This window comes from Oreochromis niloticus, linkage group LG3, assembly GCF_001858045.2.
Source record: "Oreochromis niloticus isolate F11D_XX linkage group LG3, O_niloticus_UMD_NMBU, whole genome shotgun sequence".
NCBI classification, from domain to species: Eukaryota; Metazoa; Chordata; class Actinopteri; order Cichliformes; family Cichlidae; genus Oreochromis; species Oreochromis niloticus.
Genome location: NC_031967.2, coordinates 87,462,354 through 87,480,915, shown reverse-complemented (window position 1 = coordinate 87,480,915; position 18,562 = coordinate 87,462,354). Strand labels below are relative to the sequence as shown.

Below are 18,562 nucleotides of genomic sequence, written 5' to 3'. Positions count from 1 at the left end.
CATATTTACTCACAGAGCTTTGTTGGAGACGTTGACCACTGGCAGCAGCCTCAGAAAAGCCTCCTCTGAAGCAGAGTATTTCTTCAGGTCAAACACATCCAGATCTTTTTCTGATGACAGTAAGACGAAGACCAGAGCTGACCACTGAGCAGGAGATAGTTTGTCTGCGGAGAGACTTCCTGAACTCATGGACTGTTGGATCTCCTCCACTAGAGAACGATCATTCAGTTCATTCAGACAGTGGAACAGACTGATACTTTGCTCTACAGACAGACTGTCATTGATCTTCTTCTTAATGTACTGGACAGTTTCCTGATTGTTCTGTGAACTATTTCCTGTCTTTGTCAGTAAACCTTGTAGGAGAGTCTGATTGGTCTGCAGTGAAAGACCAAGGAGGAATCGGACGAGCAAGTCCAGGTGTCCACTTGGACTCCGTAAGGCCTTGTCCACAGAACTCTGGTAGAAGTGTGTCTCTGCAGATTCTCTTGTTTCACGTGTCTGGGAGGTTGTTTGGTCTTCCAGCAGATTGACTCCAGAGTTGATGAAGGTCAGATGGACATGAAGAGCAGCCAGAAACTCCTGAACACTCAGATGGATGAAGGAGAACAGTCTTTTCTGGTACAGTCCTCTCTCCTCTTTAAAGATCTGTGTGAACACCCCTGAGTACACTGAGGCCGCTCTGATATCAATGACACACTGTGTCAGGTCTGATTCATAGAAGATCAGGTTTCCTTTCTGCAGCTGATCAAAAGCCAGTTTTCCCAGAGACTCAATCATCTTCCTGCTCTCCGGACTCCAGTGTGGATCTGTCTCAGCTCCTCCATCATATTTGATCTTCTTCACCTTGGCCTGTACCACGAGGAAGTGGATGTACATCTCAGTCAGGGTCTTGGGCAGCTGTCCTTCCTCTCTGGTTTTCAGCACATCCTCCAGAACTGTAGCAGTGATCCAGCAGAAGACTGGGATGTGGCACATGATGTGGAGGCTTCGTGATGTCTTAATGTGGGAGATGATCCTGCTTGCCTCCTTCTTATCTCTGAATCTCTTCCTGAAGTACTCCTCTTTCTGTGGGTCAGCAAACCCTCTGATTTCTGTCACCATACCAACACACTCAGGAGGGATCTGATTGGCTGCTGCAGGTCTTGTGGTTATCCAGACGCGAGCAGAGGGAAGCAGCTTGCCCCTGATGAGGTTTATCAGCAGCACATCCACTGAGGTGTACTTTCTAGGGTCAGTTATAATTGTAGTTTTGTGGAAGTCCAGAGGAAGTCGACACTCATCCAGACCATCAAAGATGAACACAACCTGGAAGTCTTCAAAGCTGCAGATTTCTGCTTCTTTGGTTTCAGTAAAGAAGTGATGAACAAGTTCCACCAAGCTGAACTTCTCCTCTTTCAGCACATTCAGCTCTCTGAAAGTGAATGGAAATATGAACTGAATGTCCTGGTTGGCTTTGTCTTCAGCCCAGTCCAGGGTGTATTTCTGTGTTAAGACTGTTTTCCCAATGCCAGCCACTCCCTTTGTCAGCACTGTTCTGATTGGTTCATCTCTTCCAGGTGAGGCTTTAAAGATGTCTTCTTGTCTGATTGTTGTTTCTGGTCTGTCTGGTTTCCTGAAGGCCATTTCAATCTGTCTGACCTCATGTTCATCATTGACATCTGCAGTCCCTCCCTCTGTGATGTAGAGCTCTGTGTAGATGTGATTCAATAGGGTTGGGTTTCCTGCTTTAGCGATCCCCTCAAACACACACTGGAACTTCTTCTTTAGTGTAGATTTAAGTTTACACTCACTCCAATAGACATCTCTATTCGAAGTTCCTAAAAGAAATAATAATTTAATTCAATTCAATTTTATTTATATAGCGCCAAATCACAACAACATTCGCATCAAGGCGCTTGAGATTGTACAGCAGACTAGTCCAAATATAAGTCCAGAATTTTTATATTTATGTTTGACTATCACTTTAGGGTTAGACATTAGTAAACAACCTGTTTAACCAGCAGCTTAAATCTTTATGGAAATCCTCTTACTTTTGTGCAGAAGGTCAGCTAGCTCATCCTGCTTCATTCTCCTTAAAAAGTCCAGTGTGATCTTCACAAATGCCTCTCTGCTGCTCCTCCTCTGCTCCTCATCCTCACCCTCTTTCTCCTCAACAGTTCTCTGACCCTCCAAGTATTTCGGAAAATCTGGACTGACAACTTTTTGAATCTTCTTCAGTTCATTCTTCACAAAAGTGATGATGTTGTCCTGCAGTAGCTGGAATAGAGTACTGTGTGAATTAATATGTTACATTACAACCTCAACTGGTGGTGCAGTGGAAGAAGAGAGGAACAATGAAGAGAGGGAAACCAGGAACAACAGACAGAAATAGCCAGGTTATATGAAGTCATACACCATGATGTCATAATCATATTTCTGTTGCAGTCCACAGCAAATCTTGATTCTGGAAACAGAGTAAATATTGCTACATCATGGTAATTGTTAATTGTTGTTAAATTGGAATGTTTAAAAAAACAAGCAAAAAAATAAATCAAATTCTGAGATCAGATAACTCAACTTTGCTTTGCTTAAAGTGGAATAAATGCTATAATAATATGATAAATAACTTTTTCTAAAGTTTTCCAATCATTTATCCAGCTTACATAGTTTATTAGACACTACCATGACAGCCAAAAATTAAAGGACATGTCTGTAGCAATATGTGTCAAGGTGGTCATGGGTATAGATAAAATTACAAACACATTTTTTTTGACCAGCCCAGCTGTCAAAGCTCATTGTTTATTTGAAACAATGTTTAGTTGTGCTTCTAACTTGTCTTATCTTGCAATTAATACTACAAAAAACTAATACTTGCAATATGTTTGAAGTATAAATAGCCGTTCTTTTTGAGAAATGACTGAACAGAATAGATGTAAAAGTAGTTGTACATGTACAGACCATAAATATGGAGTCCAGCTGTGTTTCATGCTGCTGGGTAGACTGACTACTGGGAGTCTCTGAGCTCTGCTGGGCCACTCTGTGGAGGAATCATGAAGAATTAGTTCAACACAGGAGAAAGATCAATATTTTAACTGCTGAGTTTTAGTTCTCAGAAAACACCATCTTAATGCTGCTGGCAAAAAAAAAAAAAAAAAAAAAAAAAAAAAAGAAAGGAAAAACGAAATAAAAAAGGAAAAAAAAACCAGCTTACACCTATAAATACCTGGAGCTCTTACAAGAATAAAGACTGGTAAATCTTTTGTAATATTTCCAATGGTCTAATTATCTTAACAGTAATGACACACATGACATGTGTCATTAGCGTTTTCTAACCTGCCAAGATTAAGGCACACAGTTAGCCATCCATACCTGACCCCTTGGAAACTACATAAATTTCTGTGTAGTTTCTCAGTCATCATGGAGCTTGCAAGACAGTGATTGGACTTGTAATAGCAGTCTAGCGAGGAAGGAGCGGCTGGCAGGTCCAGCAGCTGTGTGGTGTGGAACTTGAAGCCAGTCAGTTAAATCAGTCAACAGACCCATACTTAAGTGTCAATATCAGGCAAGCGTTTTAGGCTAAGGGAAGCATCTATAATCAGTGTTGGAAAGGTTACTTTTAAAATGTATTCCACTACAGAATACTGAATACATGCCCCAAAATGTATTCTGTAACGTATTCCGTTATGTTACTCAATGAGAGTAACAGATTCTGAATACTTTGGATTACTTAATATATTATCTGCTGTTTACAACTACGTGAATGTACTATTGCTGTGATTTATTACTGTTACTGAAGGTCCGCGGCTCCGAAACGTAGTAAAGGGACCTCTGGCTAATACGGCGGGTTCCGTGTCCGGCTGGTAGCCGAAAAACTAGCTTTACTTTGTTGTCTGGGTCAACTTTGCGTTGAAAGGCTTCTCCAATGGAACTTATTTTTTCCGGAGGAAAACACGAACACAGTGTATGTGTGTCTTAATAGCTTACCTACAAATGGGCTCGTCAGGCACTCTTTTTGGCTGCTGTGGTTATTATATTTACATGGGGCGATCGTGGCTCAAGAGTTGGGAGTTCGCCTTGTAATCGGAAGGTTACCGGTTCGAGCCCCAGCTTGGACAGTCTCGGTCGTTGTGTCCTTGGGCAAGACACTTCACCCGTTGCCTACTGGTGGTGGTCAGAGGGCCCGGTGGCGCCAGTGTCCGGCAGCCTCGCCTCTGTCAGTGCACCCGAGGGTGGCTGTGGCTAGAACGTAGCTTGCCATCACCAGTGTGTGAATGTGTGTGTGAATGGGTGAATGACTGGATATATAAAGCACTTTGGGGTCCTTAGGGACCAGAAAAGCGCTATATAAATACAGGCCATTTACCATTTACAGGCCATTTACATGCTTCCAGCTCCCGTTTTTGCTCCGTGACAGCTCGGACTTTTCCTTTCTCTCCCTCCCTCGCTCACAGACACATAACAGGTATGGTAGTCCATTCTCCCTGCAGCACGGACTACACTGCCCATCAGGCTACATTCTTTAGAGCTATGCCTGTAGCATTCTGCCTATTAGCTTAGCACAACAACAACAACAAAAAGGCGCTCTCTCACCCAGGAAACACGCAGAGAGAGAGAGCGCGTCACCCTGTAACCATGGCAACCGTAACGCTGCCGCCTGGAACAACAGAACACAGCTGTCAAAGAAACCCAAACAATCCTGACCTGCGACAATATGAAACAGGGAAGTACCGCCGTGTAATCCATTTATTTCAACAAAGTAACTGTATTCTGAATACCACCTTTTTAAATGGTAACTGTAACGGAATACAGTTACTCATATTTTGTATTCTAAATACGTAACGGCAGTACATGTATTCCGTTACTCCCCAACACTGTCTATAATGTAAACAGACTTGGTCCTAGCACTGAACCCTGTGGAACCCTGTGGAACACCGTAGTTGACCTTAGTGTATGAAGAGGACTCTCCATTTAGATGAACAATTTGGAGTCTATTAGATAAATGTGATACAAACTACAGCATGCTTTAATCACGCTAATAGAATATTATGGTCAACAGTATCGAACGCTGCACTGAGATCTAGCAGGACAAGCACAGAGATGAGTCCACTGTCAGAGGGAATAAGAAGATCATTTGTAACCTTCACTAAAGCTGTTTCTGTGCTGTGATGAGCTCTGAAACCTGACTGAAACTCTTCAAATAAGCCATTCCTCTGCAGATGATCTGTTAGCTATTTGACAACTACTCTTTCAAGGATTTTTGATATGAAAGGAAGGTTGGAGATTGGCCTTTAATTAGCTAAGACAGCTGGGTCTAGAGATGGTTTTTAAGTAAAGTTTTAACTACAGCCAGCTTGATTGCCTGTGGTACATAGCCGATTATTAGAGATAGGTTGATTATATTTAAGATTGAAGCATTAAGAGTTGAGAGATTACTCTTATTTTTCACAAGTGCACAAATCGTACTCCAGAATATATTATTTTTTGCTTGATTCTAAATTGATGTCTAAAGTTGTATGCTCAACTTATCATAACATCTTGATCTCGGATCACTGTCCAACCTCTTTAGTCCTGGACTTCTGTGGTATGAAACAACAGGGTAACTGGCGTTTTCACCCGTCACTCCTGTCTGAGACATCCTTTTGCCAATTCATGAAAACTAAAATATCAGATTTCTTGGAAACTAATGATAAACGTTTCTGATTCGATTTTATGGGAAACATTTAAAGTGGTAATGTGAGGAGAAATTATTTCTTTTGAATCTTCACTAAAAAAATGAATGCCGGAAACGCCAGTTCGAAAAAGAAGCTGAATTAACACAGTTAGAACAGTACCACAGGCCTCGTCTTGTCCCTCATTGTGTCAAGACATCACTAAAAGGAAGTTTGAGTATAACACAATTTTATCTAGTCAAGTAACACATCAGCTATTTAGGATCAGACAGAAGCATTTTGAGTTTGGAGATAAGCCCCATAAGCTTCTTTCTCGGCAGCTGAGAGCCCTACAGGCCAGTAGGGCTACACACAAAATTTAATCAAGATCAGGCGAAATTTTAATTAACTCTAAAGCTTCTAATGAGCGATTTAGAGAATATTATGAAGAGCTCTATATGTCGAAATCTTGGGGCAATATTTCTGATTAGTTAGAGAAGCTGGATCTCCCGAAAATGAATGACGCTGCACGAGAGGCTTTAAACTCAGATATTACTATTGAAGAAGTTTCGAAAGCTATTAAGTCATTCTACAATGGAAAGTCCCCAGGCCCAGATGGGTTTGGTATTGAATTGTATAAAAAATACATTGAAAAGGTGGCCCCACTTTTTTTGAGAATGTTTAAACATTCTTTCCATACTCAAAGATTTCCCCGTACGCTATATGAAGCTAATATTTCTTTGTTATTGAAAGAAGGAAAGAATGAAACAGAATGTTCCTCTTATCGACCTATTGCTTTGTTGAATTTGGATATGAAAATTTTCACTAAAATTTTGGCAAACAGATTAAATGGACATGTTGGATCAATTATCCATGCGGATCAAACTGGGTTTGTCCCCCAGAGGTTTTCCTTCTTTAATGTTCGAAGATTGATGAACATAATGTATCATAGGCACTGGGGGGCTTCCAAGTTCCAGTACTGAGCTTAGATGCTGAAAAGGCGTTTGACCAGGTCGAGTGGGCCTATATACTTCGGGGCGATCGTGGCTCAAGAGTTGGGAGTTCGCCTTGTAATCGGAAGGTTGCCGGTTCGAGCCCCGACTTGGACAGTCTCGGTCGTTGTGTCCTTGGGCAAGACACTTCACCCGTTGCCTACTGGTGGTGGTCAGAGGGCCCGGTGGCGCCAGTGTCCGGCAGCCTCGCCTCTGTCAGTGCGCCCCAGGGTGGCTGTGGCTACAATGTAGCTTGCCATCACCAGTGTGTGAATGTGTGTGTGAATGGGTGAATGACTGGATATGTAAAGCACTTTGGGGTCCTTAGGGACTAGAAAGCGCTATATAAATACAGGCCATTTACCATTTACCATTTTACTGGAGAAGTTTGGTTTAGGCGAACAGTTTATATCATGGGTTGATATGATATATAGGCATCCCTCTTCTTCCATTCTTACTAACCAAGATAGATCAGCGCCTTTTTTTTTCACCGCGGGACACGACAAGGCTGCCCTTTGAGCCCTTTGCTCTTCGCAATTTCTATTGAACCTCTTGCAGTAGCCATTAGGAATGAGCCCTCTATTGACCCTGTCCCATTGGGGAATATCAAGCACTACATTTCTTTACATGTGGATGATGTTGTTTTGTTATTGTCAAATCCTGAGCGATCTGTTCCTGTACTTTTAGATGTGGTGAGGTCGCTTGGGGAAATCTCAGGTTATACAATAATTGACAGAAGAGTGAGTTTGTGGCTTTAACTGCAAACTTGGATGTTGCCTTTAAAAATTACAGACAGATTGAAATACTTGGGTGTTATTTTGCCTAAGGATCCTAAATAGATGTTTAAGTTGAATTATCTTGAACAAGTTGAAAAACTGAAAAAGGACATTGGGAAATGGAGGGCTCTCCCTATTTCCATGGTAGGTCGCATTAATGTAATTAAAATGGTTTCCCTTCCTAAATTTCTATATTTATTTTAAAATTTACCTATTTTTTTTAATTTTTTTTTTGAATAAGCAATTTTTCAAAGTGATCGATTCAGTAGTATTACCATTTGTTTGTTTTTAAAACTCGCAGGATATCAAAAGTTCATCTATGTAAGTCTAAACTTAAGGGTGGATTTGCTCTGCCACTGTTTCAGTTTCATTATTGGGCTGCAAACGCTAGAACTCTTGCTTACTGGCAGGAAGGGTACAAAAAGGTCATGTCTGACGATACCGCACCTTGGGTGGTCATAGAGTGTGGTGGGGTTGAGAATAGTTCCCTCCCTGCTCTTCTTTTTTCGTCCTCTAATCCACAAACCAAGGTCAATAATTTTATAGTTTCAAACTGCGTTAAAATCTTTAGTCAAACGAAGAAAAGGTTGTGCTCTACCAGACACTTCGATCCATACTCCAATATATTGTAATCATGCATTTCCACCCTCATGTTTAGATGCCTCTTTTGAGGTCTGGACACAGAAATGTATTATTACTCTTAAAGATTTATATATTGACAGGCAGTTTGCATCATTTATTCAGTTGCAGATCAAGTTCTCTCTCCCTGCGTCACATTTTCATTATGTACAGATAAGAAACTATGTTCGTCAGAGTATTGTTAATTTTCCATCTCTTCCAGAAGAGGGGTCAATTTTTACACTCCTGAGTTCCCCGGATTCTAAAAAGTTGGTTTCTGGTTTTGTGAAAGCTTTTTCTGAGAATTTAAATTTTAAACCTGACTTTTTGAAGATGGCATGGGAGGAGCAGCTTGGTTTGCAAACTGGAGATGAGATGTGGGAGAGGAGTCTGTGTAGGATCCATTCTTGCTCTATAAATGTAAGGCATCAGTTAATTCAATTCAATTCAAAGTGCTCCAACGACTTCATTATTCAAAAACTAAACTGCACAGGATTTGTGATATGTGATCGTTGTAAACTTGAAGGCTCTCTCACTCATTTATTTTGGACTTGTCCCAAATTGCATAACTATAGGTTGGACATTTTTAAATGTTTATCTGGTATCTATAATTGCACATTAGAGCCGGACCCAATAATTGCATTGTTTGGATCTTCCTCTTCCCTTTTACACCTCAGCTCTTCTGCACAAACTACAGTTTTGTTCGGAATGGTAATTGCTAAGAAAATTATCTTGACTCTCTGGAAGTCAGATATTATACCTCAATTCAAAATGTAGCTAACAGAACTGACTGCTCTACTACATATGGAGGGAATTAGGTACACATTAGGGGACAAACAGTTTTGTAGGAATGGGGTCTAAAAGACACGTTGATGGTTTGGAGGAATTAATTATTGAAGTTAACTCAGAAAGATCAATTGGAGAAAAAGAGTCTAACTTAACATCGATGGTACTAAGAGTAGCTGTAGATAATATTACATCTGTGGGATGATTATTGGTAATTTTTTCTCTAATGATAAAAATTTTATTTGTGAAGAAGTTCATGAAGTCATTACTAGTTAATGTTAAAGGGATTGTTGGCTCAGTAGAGCTCTGATTTTTTTGTCAGCCTGGCTACAGTGCTGAAGAGAAACCTGGGGTTGTTCTTATTTTCTTCAATCAGTGACGAATAGTAAGATGTTCTGGCTTTGCGGAGGGCTTTCTTATAAGGCAGCAAACTATTTCTCCAGGCTGAATGATGATCTTCTAAATTTGTGACACGCCATTTCCTCTCCAGCTTACGAGTTATCTGCTTTAGGCTACGTGTTTGAGAATTATACCACGGAGTCAAACATGTCTGATTTGAATATTTTTCACAGGAGCAACAGTATCTAGTGTTAAACATAGAGAGGAGGCAGAGTTATTAACAAGATGATCAACCACTGTTGGTTAGCGTTCAGATAGCTGCTCTGCTCTATGTTGGTACAGGCCATTGAAGATGATAACAGTGGGTGGATTATATTCTTAAACTTAGTTACAGCACTTTCAGAAAGACATCTACTGTGATAAAGTCTACTCTCCACTGCTGTGTAATCAATTATTGTAAATGTAAATGTCATCAGGAAATGATCAGACAGCAGAGGGTTTTCAGGAAACACTGTTAAATGTTCAGTTTCTATGCCATATGTTAAAACAAGATCTAGAGTGTGATTAAAGTGGTGGGTGGGTTCTTTTACATTTTGAGAGAAGCCAATTGAGTCTAATAACAGATTAAATGCCATGTTGAGGCTGTCATTTTTAGCATCTACATGGATGTTAAAATCACCCACAATAATTATTTTATCTGAGCTGAGCACTAAAATTTCTGCCACACCGCCCCCTCGGCCTGTGATTTGAGGTTTCCAGTTCCAGTTCACTGTTCGTGTGATCGACTGGCCGGTCAGCTGAGCAGTTTTGCATTCTTTTCTAACTTTAATGCTCTTTCCATTGTTGTTTTTCACCATCTACTCTGTACATTTCATATTCTTTCCTTTTCCTCATTTTTTTGGACTCGCTTCTGAAACTCCGACATGACCCCAAGGCTCACCTACACCAGAGGCTCCCTCATTCAGCTGCAGCTGCAGCCCAGGCTCCGGCTTTTCCGCTCCGCTCCTACTGACTATTTTCCCAAGGAAATACTCTTGGACACAGAAATCGAAAAACTCACAAAAACAAGGTAACCAGGAGGGGATTAAAGAAGAAGGGGTGAGAGCCAGACTCAAGAGGGAGACACACAAACAACGAGCACTCCTGTCTATTAACCTAATGTGTGGTCTCTCCGCAACAAGGTGGTTGAGCTGCAAGCCTGCGTCAACCACTTGCACGAGTGATGATGACAGCACGCTGCATATTGATAGCTTTTCACTACCTCTTCGTCTGGAAGGAGATCATGAATGCATCATAAGCAACATGGCGGCGGTGTGCGGTGGTGTATGTAAACAGCAGCTGGTGCTCTACAGTCACTCTGAGGGAGAAGCTGTGCACTACAGACATCAAGCTTCTGGCTTTTTCCCTGTGTCCCTACTGCCTCTCCCGAGAATTCCCACAGCTTTCCATCTTCTTGGTTTACATCCACCCCAGAGATGATGCAGCTAAAGCTATGTGAGTGAGTACTTCACCAAAACTGTACAAACTGGAACAATTATCACCGGACTCTCCCAAGTTCATCCAGGATGATTTCAACCACTGTTCCCCTGGCAAGTCTTTTATAGGATACCAACAGTATGTTACATGCAGCATACGTCAGGGGAAGACTCTGGATAATTGCTATGGCTCTGTACCAGACACATTCTGACCACCACCAGTTGGCAAAGGGTGAAGCGTCTTGCCCAAAGACACAACGACCAACACTGTCCAAGCCGGGGCTCCAACCGGCAACCTTCCGATTACAAGGCGAAGGAGAAAAATTAAAGGGGCTCCCCTCAAAAATCCCTTAAAGTGGGATTTTAAAGGTAATTTAAAAAATACTTGTTGTAAAAAAGTACAGTACATATACTGTACATTACTAACAAAATCATCGCGTTGCAACCAGTTTTCTGTAAGGCAGAGTAAATCGATTTGTTGATCAATTATTAAGTCATGTACTAGGAGAGCGTTGGAGGAGAGAGACCTAATATCTAATAATCCACATTTCACTGTTTTACTCTTTGGTTCAGATGTGGATACTGTTTAGGTTGTTTAGGTTTTTTGTTGCTTGTTTTTAGATTATTTTTTGTCTGCTTGGGAGCTGACACAGTCTCTATGGAGATGTTTTGTTTTGTTTTTGTTTGTTTTTTTTGTTTTTTTTGGGGGGGGGGGGGGGGGGGCTGAAGAGAGGTGTGTAAGACTGCAACTCTGCTTCCTGGTCCCAACTCTGGATAGTCATATTTTGGAGGGGTTTAATAAATTTGTCCATATCTCTAGAAATGAGAGCTGCTCCATCCAAAGTGGGATGGATGCCGTCTCTCCTAACAAGACCAGGTTTCCTCCAGAAGGTTTGCCAATTATCTATGAAGCCCACATCGTTTCTGGGACACCACTCAGACAGCCAGCAATTTAAGGAGAACATGCGGCTAAACATGTCACTCCTGGTCTGAATGGGGAGGGGACCAGAGAAAACTACAGAGTCCGACATTGTGTTGGCAAAGTTACACACCGATTCAATATTGATTTTAGTGACCTCCGATTGGCGTAACCTGGTGTCAGTACTGCCGACGTGAATTATAATTTTACTGAATTTACATTTACAGTTTGCCAGTGCTTTTAAATTTCCCTCAATGTCGCCTGCTCTGGCCCCTGGAAGACAACTGACTATTGGTGCTGGTGTCTCTAGCTTCACATGTCTGAGAACAGAATCACCAATTACCAAGGGTTAGACACATGAACAGGTTGGTGGTGTACTTCGGGTTTCTGTTTAAGACTATGCTTCCTCCTCACCGTCACCCAGCCGCCCTCTTTCCCCAGCTGCTTGGGGTCTGCTGGCCCTTAGGGGCTCCAGTGCTCAGTGTGGTGGTGTTGGAAATGCTGTTATCGATCTGGACTGTCTGAGGAATCTCCATCAGAAAGTCTGGGATCCAGTTACGGTAGGTGTTCAGACCCAGCAGGCTCAGTTTTCCAATCAGGTGCTGAGGAACGACTGTGTTGAATGCTGAGCTGAAGTCTATGAACAGCATTCACCCATGCGTCCTGGGTGAGAGCGAAATGCAGGGTGGTGGCAATGGCCTCGTCTGTTGACCAGTTTGGGCGATAAGCGAACTGGAATGAGTCCAATACGGTGGTAGCAGGGTCTTAATATGATAATGAACCACTTGATGCACTTCACCAGGATGGGTGTGTGTGCGACAGAAAAAACCTCCTAGAACATCCATTCTGTACATTCTGATTGTTTATTTGAAAAAGTCCAACACACACCGCTTCACATATGAACATAGAAATGTGTGTGAAAAAAAGCTGAGCTGACATTAAACATGATGGAGATTTATTCACAAACACTGAGTCACAACAACATTTACACACACATTACCTCTCTGCAGGACGAAACACGCCTGATTTAAAATTAATGATTTAATTTCACTGGTGTTTCTTCACAAAGCAAATATTTCTTTCTGTTGTGACATTTTAATTCCAGGAATTCATGCAGTAATAAAATTTGTAATGTGAATGTTCCTCAGCCGGATCGCAAAAAACAACATTAACCACTTTGGAGAAGACCAAATGTTAGATTTTTAAAAAAAATATGTTTTACTTCTGGTTTGCTTTAGGTGATTTTCAGTTGTTTAGAACCCAAAGGCTTGTTTTTAAGAGACAGTTTAAATGGGATTTAGGGAATGACGTGTTTGCACTGCAGTTTATATCCAACATCAAGCAGTTAAATCAAAGAGTTCAGTTCAAAGAGTTCACAGCTCACCTCACTGCAGCAGACAGAGGCTGGACTTTAAAATCAATAATGTCAGCTTTAGACCGGTCACTCTTTAAGGAGACACAGCTGGGTTCAGGTTCATGTTTGCATTTAGTTCCTCGTTTCTTCCTGTGAATAATGATGGAGCAGTGATGTGAGTGCTGAGCTGTGACATGGAGAAGAGTCATGGACAGTTAGAGATGGTCATCTCACCTCTGAGCTTTGGTCTGGCTCTCATGTTCCCCACACAGAGTGCTTTTAGAGGGAGGGACTCCCTCCTCTCTGTCCTCACACTGATCCATGCTGCTCAGTTCAGCTCACACACACTTTCTACCTTCACCTGCAGAGGAAACACAAATCATTCATGTGCACATCAACTGAAATCCTGCTTTTCATCATGTGTGCTGTCCAAATATGTGTGTGTGTGTGTGTGTGCGTGTGTATGTGCGTGTGTACGTGTGTGTGTGTGTGTGTGTGTGTGTGCGCGCGCACGCGCGCGCACCTCCTCCTTTTATGTGAAAGAACTTTCTCGTGGGAAATTTAGACCTACCAGCTTTAGTGGCTACATATACTGATGTCTGAAAGTGTTTTAAATTATCCTTAAGTCTAGTTTGGTTCTATAAACAGAATCTATGATGACACCATCTCCTCCACCTGCTGCTGTGGAGATTCAGAGAAATAAAACTAGCATAAGAAAAGAGAAGATAGAAAAAAAGAAACTGATCTTATCTTTTGTTATTGGATTTCTTTGTTTGGGAAATATTCCACTCATTCCACTTAACCTGGGTAGTGAATTCAATTAGGGCTTTTTTAAAATCAAATCCTAAAGATACTAACATGAAAACATGTTGAGCAGCTCTCTGACATGAAGAACACGCGTTCTTCAAAACGCACACCAACTACAGGCTCCACGTCACACCAGGACACTAAACACGGACACACATGTGAGCTGCTTCCTGGAAGGAGGCGGGTTTAAACCTGAAGCTCAGCTCAGGAGGGTTGGAGCAGAGCCAACAGTTGATGTCTCTTCTTTCTTCTTCTTTTTTTGAAGAACAACAAGTTGAATCTATATCTAACATACATGTAAACAAAATATTCATTTATGAAGTCCGCTCTCCGTCTCCTGCTGTCCCTGCGAATAAAAAGACCCGGAGCTCTCCGGTCGAGCTCAGGCAACATTCAGTGTGTTTTAATGGCGGGCACATTCGACCTCGTTGAAAAACATTACACTGACTTCTATGACTTTAATGGAGACACCGGAAATAAAAACACACAGTTTGTTGTGTGAAAAAATCAAACATGAGCTGAACAAACAGTAAAGTTCCTAAAGACAAACTGTTTAAGGAGGAAACAAAGCAAACTTACAGTTTGTTCACACACCAACAACAAGCTCCACGAAGTTAAGGAAAGTGAAAGTAAACTTTGAGCAGGAGGGAAACACCCAGAGAGGCATTTGAGGACACTCAGGAGCATCGATACACGTGTGCTGCGTTCAGGTGCACCTCGGAAACTCCTATATTGTTGGCAGGTCGTGATTTATTTCTGCGGGTTTTCCTGTTTGAAACACAAACATCCATAATCACTTTGTTGTTCTTCTTCCTGCAGCGTTTGAATATTGCAGCACTAAATGGATGTTTCTTCAAAGCTCATTTCAACCTGTTGAAGACATGAATGAAAGTGGATCACATGATGTTTAAGGTGTGTCATGTGACATGTTCAGTATCGTCACACGTGTCCAGATTGTCCCTGATATCATAACTGCTCAAACACTGATAATTATATTTGAAGAATTATTACTGATGGCAACAAAGTTTGAATGGAGCTCTCTGTCTGTGCTGATTTGTCGTCCTCTGGAGGGCTCAGGTCAGACTCCTTCATCCTTCTCCAGCATGAGGCCACCCTCAGACCCACAGGAGCTCTGACCTTTGACCTCCTGACCCTATAAGACGACACATCCAAGCAAAACACAACAGGCACAGGCTAACTCTGGCTGTGTCCCAATTCAGGGTCTGCACGCTTGAAGTACGCACACTACCCGTACCACGTACGGTGCGTACTATAGTATGAGAAGTGCGGAAGTGAGAGGCTTGTGAAATGGGACGGTCTAGCCTCCGTCCAGCTGTTCAGGTTGCCTAGCAACCATGATACTAACCGCGAGAAACGTTTCATATAGCTTTGTGTGACATAAATGAAGGAGAAAAAAATGTTTTGGATATAATGGATATATGCCTGACTTTAATTATCCATAAAATCATCACATTCTCTGTAAGATTAAGGTCGACTATATATATATTTGGAAGTAGAGGCTTTAAAACCAAGTAAACGCTGAAAGTACAAACATCACTAATGTGATCTTCGCCAACATGTGGCCAACAGTAATGTTTTAATGTTCTTTGTTATTAAACATTCGCACATAAATAAGTGACATCATATTCAGTACTTACTTTTGACAGTTCACTGTTCGGCCGCTCCCTTCTGCCGTATTTTGCAGCAAAATTATCCACACCCACCGCCGTGCTATGAATTGTGGGATATATGGGACCACGAAGTTTGCACCGGACCACGCTTGATATTTGGGGAAATGGACGGCGCATTTGGAGTATGCATTTGAAGTACAGTTCGAATTCGGACAGCCGTCGTCGCGTGGCGGTGACGTAATCGCATTTAAAATGCGTACTGCAAGCGTGCAGACCCTGAATTGGGACACAGCCTGTGTGTGACAGATGTGTGTGTGTGCTCCAGAGTCAAAGGTCAGCGGCTGAGCGTGTTCGGAGAGGTGGGCTCAGTCTGCCCTCTGCTGGCCGTGGCAGGAACGACCTTCTTTTGCTTCACGCTGACGGATGAGTCGCACTCGCTGCCCATGCTCGTACAGCTACCAGCTCTCTGAGGATGATGATGGTGAGGAGGGACAGCCTGATGAAGCTCAGTGTATATGTGTGTGTGTGTGTGTGTGTGTGTGTGTGTGTGTGTGTGTGTGTGTGTGTGCAGGACAGCAGCCAGCTCAGCTGGATTCAGCGTGTGTGTGTTGGGCAGAGCGTGTGTGTGACAGCTCTACGTGTGTGTGCGCTACGAGGCTGGAGAGGAAACAACATCCTGTGTGTGACGAAGCGCTCCGAGCTGCATGCCGACTACACGCACACACGGGAACACACACAGGAACACACACACTCTGAGTCTCTGCTGCTGATGTCACAGCCTGCTGAGGACGACTGTGAGGAGGCGGAGCATGAGGAGGTGGAGCTGGACCAATCAGCTGTGAGGATAAAGCAATCCAAAGTCATCAGCTACCAGGTGAGAGCGCTCTGAGCTCTGATTGGCTACCACATGTTTGTACCTGTGTGCTGATTACTAAGCCTCCTCTGCTGTGATAGGGTGTGGTGACTGAAGTTGTGAGTAAGGGGGCGGGGCTCTACGTGCTGGATGGGAAGGTGGGTCTGTGATGTGATGTGTCCGATTACCTGTGGACGTGTCACCTAAGCTCGCAGCTGGCACACAGGTGAGGCTCCACCCACCACCACCTGTCCACAGTCAGAGACAGCAGAGCCTAACCTTTGTCCTCCTGTCCTCCGCTGGCTCTGGGTTGTTTCCTGCTCCTGGTCCCGGTCTGGGTCCTCACTCTCATCCTGGTTCTGGTCCCGGTCCTGGTTCTTGTCCTGGTCTTGGTCCTCACTCTCGTCCTGCTCCTGGTCCCGGTCTTGGTCCTCACTCTTGTCCTGGTCTTGGTCCTCAGTCTGGTCCAAGGTGTCTGGAGGCAGCAGTGTGTGTGCTTGCTGTCCTGGAGGCTGATGGAGACTCAGAGCAGAGCTGGAGGACGAGGACGCAGAGACATCTACTCTGAGATGCTGGACGTGCCTCACACCTGTCCTGTGACTCAGGTAGGTCCCACTCTCACCTGTCTTCCTTACAGGTGAGTGTGGAGCATGCTCAGTGTGCTCGGTGTCCCTGCAGTACAGCGTGTCCTCAGCGGTCCGTCGGTACCTCGGTGTGTTGGAGCTCCTGGAGTCCCTGCAGACTGACTGCTGGTCTTCAGCCCCTCTGAGCACTCTGCTGCCCCCTGATGGCTCCAACCTGACCTCCTCCCAGATCAACGGGTTCCTGTCCTGGTCTTGCAGGACTCTGTCCTCCGAGCCTCAGGGTGGAGACGCTGTCAGGTAAGGTGACAGCAGCTCCCCACATGAAGTCATGTGATTATGTACCAATGATTTTTTTCTGTTTGTGTGTCAGGCAGCGCCCCCTGCTGCTGGTCGGCGTGCTGGAGCTGCCGTCACAGACGTCTGAGTTCAAACACTCGATGCAGCTCAGAGACGCCACGGGAGCTGCAGCCTGCGTGCTGACGGAGAGCAGCGAGGAGGAGGAGGGCGCGCAGAGGGCGGTCTTTAACAGCGCCTGGATCGGTACAATGCACGGACACAGACACATACACAGTGACACACAGCTTTATTCTTTATTGTGTGTGTGTGTGTGCTGCAGGTTGTCTGGTGGGTGTGGTGCAGTTCACCATGGTGACAGAGAGATTCCTCCAATCAGATTTCCCCTCCTACCAACACCTGGACCAGGACAGGTTCATCACACACACAGAGGGCGGTCTTTAACAGCGCCTGGATCGGTACAATGCACGCACACAGACACACACACAGTAACACACAGCTTTATTCTTTAATGTGTGTGTGTGTGCTGCAGGTTGTCTGGTGGGTGTGGTGCAGTTCACCATGGTGACAGAGAGATTCCTCCAATCAGATTTCCCCTCCTAACAACACCTGGACCAGGACAGGTTCATCACACACAAACACTGCAGGTACACACACACACAACCTGCAGCATGCTGACTGCTCATTGGTCCATTCTCTGTGATGTAAGAGGGTGTCTGACTGGTTGAGGATGTGAGCTTCCTTCCTGGTTGTAAACATTATGAGTTAAATAAAGCTGGGTTCAATTCACAGGGTTTACCTTCAGCTCTCTCTGGACCACCTGCACATCCTGAGTCCATCTGTTGCCATGGAGACACACTTGAGACACAAGGGGGAGGAGCCAGGAGGGGATGTCACTGCCAGGAAGCAGACAGTAGAAGAAGAAGAAGAGACTGCTGGGAGTAAGAGGAAGAGAAGAGAAGAAGAAGAAGAAGAAGAAGAAGAAGAAGGAGACACCAGCAACCCCTGGCCCTGTGTCTCCATGGTGATCAGGGTGGAGCAGAAGGAGGGTGTGTCCTGGAGGAATACAGGGGTAGAGGCAGAGGATCAGGAGGCAGGGCTGAGACTGTGCTTCTCAGTGAAAGTTGCTGTGATTGGTCCAGTGGTCAGCTGGAGGCGGGACCCAAAGAATGAACCAATGATAGAGAAAGAAAGTGAACAAAAGCAGGAGAGAAAGGTGAGAGACGCACCTGTGTGGGCTTACCTGAGCTCACCTGGATACACAGTTACGTGTGTGTGTGCCTGCAGGTGGTGCTGGTTTTCTCAGGTGTGTGTACGCGGTGGTTTCCTGTCCTCCAGCCTGGATGTTTCTACAGACTCAGCGCCGCTAACACTCAGGTATCAACCCAGCTTTGATGATGTCATTAAGGGGCGTGGCCAGAGGTTTGCCTCATCGGTCTCTGCTCTCTGGTATTAGTACACATGAACGATTTTCAGCTTTAACTGTACTTGTTCACACACTGAGGTT

The 18,562-nt window shown here is 43.8% G+C and overlaps 2 protein-coding genes across 2 annotated transcripts in view; one reads left to right on the top strand and one right to left on the bottom strand.

Moving 5' to 3' along the window:
* Positions 1-9: 9 nt before the first annotated feature.
* Positions 10-13,178, bottom strand: LOC109201597 (protein NLRC3-like). The gene is made up of 5 exons (XM_025906166.1): positions 13,121-13,178; positions 12,917-13,036; positions 2,938-3,016; positions 2,031-2,256; positions 10-1,817 (listed from the first exon to the last, which is right to left on the bottom strand). The coding sequence occupies exons 3-5, from the start codon at positions 2,938-2,940 to the stop codon at positions 10-12; spliced, it is 2,037 nt and encodes a 678-aa protein (XP_025761951.1). The 5' UTR covers positions 2,941-3,016; positions 12,917-13,036; positions 13,121-13,178.
* Positions 13,179-16,355: 3,177 nt separating this feature from the next.
* The window catches only part of LOC109201617 (CST complex subunit CTC1), a 172,798-nt gene continuing 170,591 nt past the window's right edge, over positions 16,356-18,562 (top strand). Inside the window, exons 1-8 of the mRNA XM_025905593.1 lie at positions 16,356-16,403; positions 16,638-16,782; positions 16,856-17,058; positions 17,132-17,301; positions 17,378-17,468; positions 17,679-17,702; positions 17,848-18,271; positions 18,343-18,432. Coding sequence (XP_025761378.1) covers positions 16,693-16,782; positions 16,856-17,058; positions 17,132-17,301; positions 17,378-17,468; positions 17,679-17,702; positions 17,848-18,271; positions 18,343-18,432 — 1,092 coding nt within the window. The 5' untranslated portion in view covers positions 16,356-16,403; positions 16,638-16,692. The remainder of the gene's footprint in view (positions 16,404-16,637; positions 16,783-16,855; positions 17,059-17,131; positions 17,302-17,377; positions 17,469-17,678; positions 17,703-17,847; positions 18,272-18,342; positions 18,433-18,562) is intronic.